The sequence below is a fragment of the Zea mays genome, chromosome 5 (genome assembly GCF_902167145.1).
Source record: "Zea mays cultivar B73 chromosome 5, Zm-B73-REFERENCE-NAM-5.0, whole genome shotgun sequence".
Taxonomy (NCBI): domain Eukaryota; kingdom Viridiplantae; phylum Streptophyta; class Magnoliopsida; order Poales; family Poaceae; genus Zea; species Zea mays.
Genome location: NC_050100.1, coordinates 175,261,781 through 175,268,468, shown reverse-complemented (window position 1 = coordinate 175,268,468; position 6,688 = coordinate 175,261,781). Strand labels below are relative to the sequence as shown.

Sequence of the window (6,688 nt, the reverse complement as noted above, 5' to 3'; positions counted from 1 at the left end):
GTTTGAGCAACACTCCTGACAACCATAACGAAAGATTTGGCCATGACTGCAGCATTGCCACCATACGAAGATACTGTTGGTTCGTAGCTCATCAAAAACTGCTTCGGGTCCGAGTGGCCATCGAATACGGGAAGCTGAGGCGGCTTGTAGGACGGAGGCCAAGGTGTAGCCTGCAGCTCAGCGGACAGAGGAGAAGCATCATCAAAAACAAAATTCCCATAATGGAAATTGTCATACCAGTCATCTTCGTTGGGAAAACCCTCCTGATGAAGGTCTTGGTGCTGAGGCCTTCGGTGCTGCTCATCCTGGGCAAGATGACGAACTTCTTCAGAGGCTTCGTCGATCTGCCTCTGCAGTTCAGCTAGCCTGGCCATCTTTTCTTTCTTCCTCTGTACTTGTTGATGAAGCATCTTCATATCTCTGATTTCTTGATCTATCTCGTCCTCTGGTGGTGTCGGGCTGACAGCCTTCCTTTTCTGGCTTCGGGCCTCCCGAAGGGAGACTGTCTCCTGATTGTGGTCCAGTGGTTGCAGAGCTGCAGCCCCAGTCGCTGAAGCTTTCTTCGGTGCCATAACGAAGGTTTATGATTGCCGAAGGTGTTCAAAAAACTTCAACTGGTGGAAGTGAGTTCACCGGAGGTGGGCGCCAATGTTGGAGACTTGTTCTCAAATGCTATGAATTAAGAACAAGGCAACATAGAAAATGTTGATCGTTAAAGTCCTTCGTCCTTCGAAGCATTATTTCCCTTAGGATATAATGGTTTTCGGACGAAGGTTATGGAAGGCGTACCTTCATAAATTCATTATACAGGGACGAAGAATGAAATGTAAGGAATATAAAAGACAACATAAACAATTATATATTATTATCAGGCATAAACAGAAATATCGTTGAATTACAAGTGTATCTTCAACTGGAAGGAGATGATAATACAAGCGTGACGCAAAAAGCGAATGCCCAGTCAGCGTGAACAGTACGGGGGTACTGTTCACCTATTTATAGGCACGGGACACAACCCATACAAAATTACATTCATGCCCTTTACACTTGATAATAATTCTATAGTAATCTGTCGAGGTCTAAATAGCCTTTTCATCTTTAAGTCGGTTTCACTTTTTGCTGTCACGCCGAAGCTTTCTTGCTCACACCTTCGGCGCTGCACCAACCTTCGTATTATTCTGGTTTACTGTGATGCCGACTTGAGTCCGAAGATACCTGTTCACACATTATACTCCAGAAATACTGTTAAATCCTGTTTTTGAGGACCTTCGGATGCCGAAGGTCCCCAACATCTCTTAATTAATTTTAGTTACAAAATGAGTCCATTACCACATCTAGATAGAGCTAGTTTTTTGTGCCATGTCTAGGAGTCGAAATATAATTATTTGTAGCTTGCACTCGAGTAAGGCCCCGTTTCAATCTCACGAGATAAACTTTAGCTTCCTGCTAAACTTTAGCTATATGAATTGAAGTGCTAAAGTTTAGTTTCAATTACCACCATTAGCTCTCTTGTTTAGATTATAAATGGCTAAAAGTAGCTAAAAAAAAGCTGCTAAAGTTTATCTCGCGAGATTGGAACAGGGCCTAAGATTCATTCTGCATTATGAGAACACGCTTCTTGTCTTGCATCTTCTCCATTCGAAAGCGCCTTCTTTGTGACACGATTATAGGATGATAATTTTAACCCGTAAATCTGAAACCTAAGAATACCAAGTAAACCCACACCTAATCTAAAGTTTTGTAGATGTGAGTTTGAGTTTCTATTTCAATACACGGGTGACCTATACCTAACCCAAAATTTGGTTTGTTCTTTGTGTTATGCAAAAGTGATTAGAATATAATAGTAATTATTATAAATAAGTAACTTAACTAATGATTCGTTGAACGTTTGGTTGCTTGGTTGCTGTTGAACATAAGAAGACTTAAAATCCGTACATAACAAATTAATTATTATTGTTACTTAATTATTAATTATTTATAGCTAAATTATTGTTTAAAAGTGTACTCAATAAAATTAGTGGGTGATCTGAAACCCGACGGATTTAGATGTAGATTTAGAATTGTATCCATGAACGTAAGTAATGGGTTTAGATAGGATCAAGGTGAATTTTTGCTCCATACTATCCCAATTCCCAACCCGACCATTGCCGTCCTTACAGTCAACTGTGTTCTAGACAGTTGAGTTCAAAAAGGTGAGGCGGCGAGATCGAATCAAGCGGAGCGGAGCCTACACATGGCGATGGCGCTGCGTCGGCTGCTGCTTCCTCTCCTCCTCCTCGTACTCTTAGGTCTGCGGCCGCAGAGCTGCGTCGCCAGTGGCGGAGGTGGAGGGGAGCCGGCGGAGTTCGAGATACCTCGGGACGGGAGCGTGCTGGAGCTTGACGAGAGCAACTTCGAGGCGGCGGTGCGCGCAGCCGAATTCCTCTTCGTCGACTTCTACGCTCCCTGGTGCGGCCACTGCAAGCGCCTCGCCCCGCAGGTAACCGATCCCCCGTCCCTCCCCCGCTCTGTCCGCTGCCTCGTCCCTACTCAAGCGCCTTCACTAGCCAAGCTTAGTGAAGTGATGGAAATAGTCTCTCGATGCCAGCCGAATCTTCCGAGCTGATAGCAAAGCTTGGGATGTCTCGGCAAGGTGTGGCCATTACGCTGACATTGGGTGTTGTAGGACTCTGGGATTCACTACAGCAGACTAGAGCCCGGAAACGCAGACCATTGAACTATGTTTCCCCTAAATAAGCAATCGATTCTTTAATGTCATCTGAACCCCCAGTAGATGCGTATCCAATTAGAGTCGTCAGAGCATTCATCTTTATTACCCCCTTCTTCCTGATAAATTGGAACAGGGTAATACAATCCATAGAGGCAGGAGACTGCTATCGTTCTTGTCCTGTGGTCATTTCTGTTGAAATTGAAGTGAACTGATGGCCATTCGTATGGTTGTCTTCTGCAGTTAGATGAGGCTGCTGCAGTGCTAGCTGGACTGAGCACGCCCGTCCTTGTGGCTAAAGTAAATGCTGACAAATACAAGAAGCTCGGCTCTAAATATGGAGTAGAGTAAGTCACTTGGTTCACTTGGGTATTTCAGTTACCATTTCGTGCAAAGGGTGTCTTACCTCTGTGTTTCTCTGGATGCAGTGGGTTCCCTACTTTGATGTTTTTTGACCATGGAGTGCCCTCGGAGTACACGGGTTCAAGGAAGGCTGATGTGCTAGTTGAGAACCTTAAGAAGCTTGTTGCACCTGATGTTTCTGTCCTTGAGTCGGACTCGTCAATTAACGGCTTTGTTCAAGCAGCTGGCATCAATTTTCCATTGTTTATTGGGTTTGGAATGGATGAGTCATTGATTGTTGAATATGGAGCGAAGTACAAGAAGAAGGCATGGTTTTCAACAGCAAAGGATTTCTCTGAGGATGTGATGGTTGTGTATGATTTTGACAAGGTTCCAGCGTTGGTTTCTGTTAACCCAAAATATAATGAGCAGAGTGTATTCTATGGCCCGTTTGAAGGTACGGGACAACACTCTCTATGACTATGTGTTCGTAATGAGGGAAATTTCCTTTATTTCTTTAACCATCAATTGTCATTCCCACTCTTTTTCCTATACTCTTTGAGTTTTCTAGTGATGCAAATGTGTGATTCACTTGGAGTGACACAGCGTATATACTTATGTGGTTTCCCTACCATGAATTGCAGTGCATAACTATTCCAGCTCGATGGTAATATCAACAGTTGTTTTGGATGCAGGAACTTTTCTGGAAGATTTTATAAGGCAATCCCTACTGCCTGCAACTGTGCCCATCAATAGAGAGACAGTAAAGCTATTGAAAGATGATGGGAGGAAAGTTGTTCTTACAATCTTGGAGGATGAATCAGATGAAAGCTCTCTGCAGCTAATAAAAGTGTTGAGGTCTGCCGCCAATGCAAACCATGATTTAGTGTTCGGATATGTGGGAGTCAAACAGTGGGAGGAGTTCACCGAGACTTTTGATGTGAAGGTTTCGCAGCTGCCAAAGATTGTTGTCTGGGACACAAAAGAGGAGTACGAAGTGGTAAGTAGATTTTCTTTTACTGTATGTTTGACCACATATGGAAAAAACTAAGAAATTTATGTTGCAACATGCTACATTGTTATGTATCAGTTCATAGACGCATCTCACATGCTACATTGGTATTTATTTTTTTTTCACTTGCAACTTACAGCTCAAAGGCCATAGATAAACTTGACATCAGCATCTTGCTTTTCTATTTACTACGGATTGAAGTGTTCTTTTTTTTCTCCTTTTAGGTTGAGGGTTCAGAGAGTTTCATAGAAGGTGACTATGGATCCCAAGTCAGTCGATTTCTAGAGGGATATAGGGAAGGAAGAACAACAAAGAAGAAAGTGGGCCGTGGTTCCCCAACACTGCTCGGCCTTAACGCGGTATACATCCTCGTCCTGTTGGTCGCCGTTCTCGTTGTTTTGATGTATTTTTCCGCGCAAGGCGAGGAGGATCATCAGCCAAGAAGAGCCCATGAGGACTGACAGCAATCTGAGATGGCTTAGATTCAAGGCGTTGATCCGGAGGCTGCCGAGTTATTTTTGAAGGGGGGTAACATATAACATCTGATGGACAAATTTTCCTGATCTTCATTTCACGTGCCCTAGGGTCGAGTTTTAGATATTTGTTGCAGAGCTATGCATGAGCTCCCCTGTGTTTCTCTTGAACCCTTGAAGTTTTTGGACTTGTTACTTGAGGACCGGGTTTCCTCAGGTTTATGTCATTGTAATTATTCGGCACTTTGTAACATAGCATTCATGTGTTATATTTGAGACCCTTGGAGAAACGACTTCTATAGATTGAACAGCTTATATCTGGGAAATTTTATTACACTAGAGATTGAACAGATTACTCAGGGCTTGTTCGGTTTGAAGGGGTTTAAGGAGGATTGAAGGAGATTCAATCCCCTTCTATACAATCTCTCAATAACATGCCCTCATAACATGCCCTTATGGGGCAGCAAGGCGCTAGTGCTGGTGGATGGGCCAATCACCGCCACGTCCCTGTTCTCCGCTGCCGCTGGGTAAAATTATCTTTCGAGTGCGTTTAAGATCGAGAAGGTACAAAACGAGAGCTTCAACTTGCTGAGGCGCAAGAAAAGGATGCAGCTGTTGATGCTTTGCTTGCTGCAAGGAGTTCTGTACTGGTTCTAAACGCTGAAGCTAAGCCTCTGTTTGGGCGTTTGGCTACCAATTGGTTTGCTCGTGACTGCTGATCACTGAATGCATTTCAAGTCAGCACTGGTCCTCTAGAGGGATGCTAAAGTTTAATACTGAATGTGCTGTACGAGTTGTTTCAGTCTGGCTATAAATACACGTGTAACGGTTGTCAGCAGACGACGCGAGCAACTGCTATTCTGGATTTTTTTTGTTTAACCTGCTAATCTAGTAATTGATTCCCCTTTGCAATTTGCGAGTGTTTGCATCATGCACACAAATTACGTCCGAACCATAAATGACAAAAGGAGTACAGGATCAAAACCTGAAGACGTTGAACAATGGCTCAAATGTTAAATGTAGACATTCACTTTAAACATTCTTCTGAACTCAAAATAGATGCGAGGTATAAACGAGTGACGGAATAGGCACTCGGGTTTAGTAGCTGGGTACAAAGTTGAACCGTTGAAAAGCAGGGGAAAAAAGCAAGAAAAAAATAAGGTTCCACCGGGATTCGAACCCAGGTCGCCAGATTCAAAGTCTGGAGTGCTAACCACTACACTATGGAACCATATGTGTTTAATTCATTTTTTATAATATAATGAATGCAACTCACAAAGGAGCACCATGAGTTGGTATGTTTCCTTTATTGATGATTGAGATACTTTCTAGGGGATGCATATGTTTAGACCGAATTATATCTTTGAAGAAACTTATGAGATAGGAAGGTGTTCTTAATGTTTTAGAGGCATTCAAACCTCACGTTACAAATTCCTTTGAAAGATCCGGGTTATTCTCTAATCAAATTAACACGCATCATCATTGATCAATAATCATCAATATTAATCAACAAAGTGTATGTGTAATTGGGTAGAGGTGTCTCAAAAAGCCACGCGCAGGCGCTTTTATCCCACGGAAGTACAGGCCTGCCTCTGCCTTGCAATTAGCTCCAACCTTATTCGGCGGTGTTTTGAGAGCCTTCGTTCAAAATATCTAAGAGGAGATAAATTAGATCATCTAAAATTTGTTGTGTAAATTAAAGACTATCACAAGTCCACATCATTTGTATTTAAAAGTCGTTTTCTACCTTATAATCAGAAGTCATATGAAAGCTAGACTGCTGCAGCTATAATTAATAAAGACAAAATATTGTATAAGCAGTAGAAGCTGGTACAGATTAATAGAGTTTATAGTACTATAACATAAATGGGTAGCCCGTCAGTTGTGGTTGGTTGAGGGGGTGATGAGTGAGATTTTGGTAGGAAAGTTTCAATACTACCGTTTTTAAAATCCCACAGTGTTGACACCTTTTTAGGGCGCCAATCACTCAACACGAACCAGCGGCGGTGCTCTCTGCGCAGGCTGGTCCGCGTGAACTCGCCGCTCTCGGGACTCGACGGCGGCGTACGGCTAAAAATCACCGGACCGTTCGGTGGTGCACCGGACTGTCCGGTGAGTCACCCGCGTCGAACTCGTCGCCCTCGGGAAAAGCAA

The 6,688-nt window shown here is 43.1% G+C and overlaps 1 protein-coding gene and 1 non-coding gene across 2 annotated transcripts; one reads left to right on the top strand and one right to left on the bottom strand.

Moving 5' to 3' along the window:
* Window positions 1-2,155: 2,155 nt before the first annotated feature.
* Window positions 2,156-4,846, top strand: LOC100282296 (uncharacterized). The gene is made up of 5 exons (NM_001366659.1): window positions 2,156-2,479; window positions 2,951-3,054; window positions 3,136-3,506; window positions 3,745-4,049; window positions 4,286-4,846. Exons 1-5 carry the CDS (start codon window positions 2,234-2,236, stop codon window positions 4,520-4,522), a joined length of 1,263 nt encoding a protein of 420 aa, NP_001353588.1. The 5' UTR covers window positions 2,156-2,233; the 3' UTR covers window positions 4,523-4,846.
* An 847-nt stretch (window positions 4,847-5,693) lies between these two features.
* Window positions 5,694-5,765, bottom strand: TRNAQ-UUG (transfer RNA glutamine (anticodon UUG)). The gene has a single exon. It is a non-coding gene; the product is annotated as a tRNA-Gln (tRNA).
* Window positions 5,766-6,688: the final 923 nt, after the last annotated feature.

Bases quoted from the DNA above. Each gene is read 5' to 3' on its own strand.
- LOC100282296 (NM_001366659.1), top strand. From the start codon at position 2,234: ATGGCGATGGCGCTGCGTCGGCTGCTGCTTCCTCTCCTCCTCCTCGTA. The intron at 3,507-3,744 runs GTACGGGACAAC...TTTTGGATGCAG, and splicing joins ATTCTATGGCCCGTTTGAAG to GAACTTTTCTGGAAGATTTT. The intron at 4,050-4,285 runs GTAAGTAGATTT...TTCTCCTTTTAG, and splicing joins CAAAAGAGGAGTACGAAGTG to GTTGAGGGTTCAGAGAGTTT.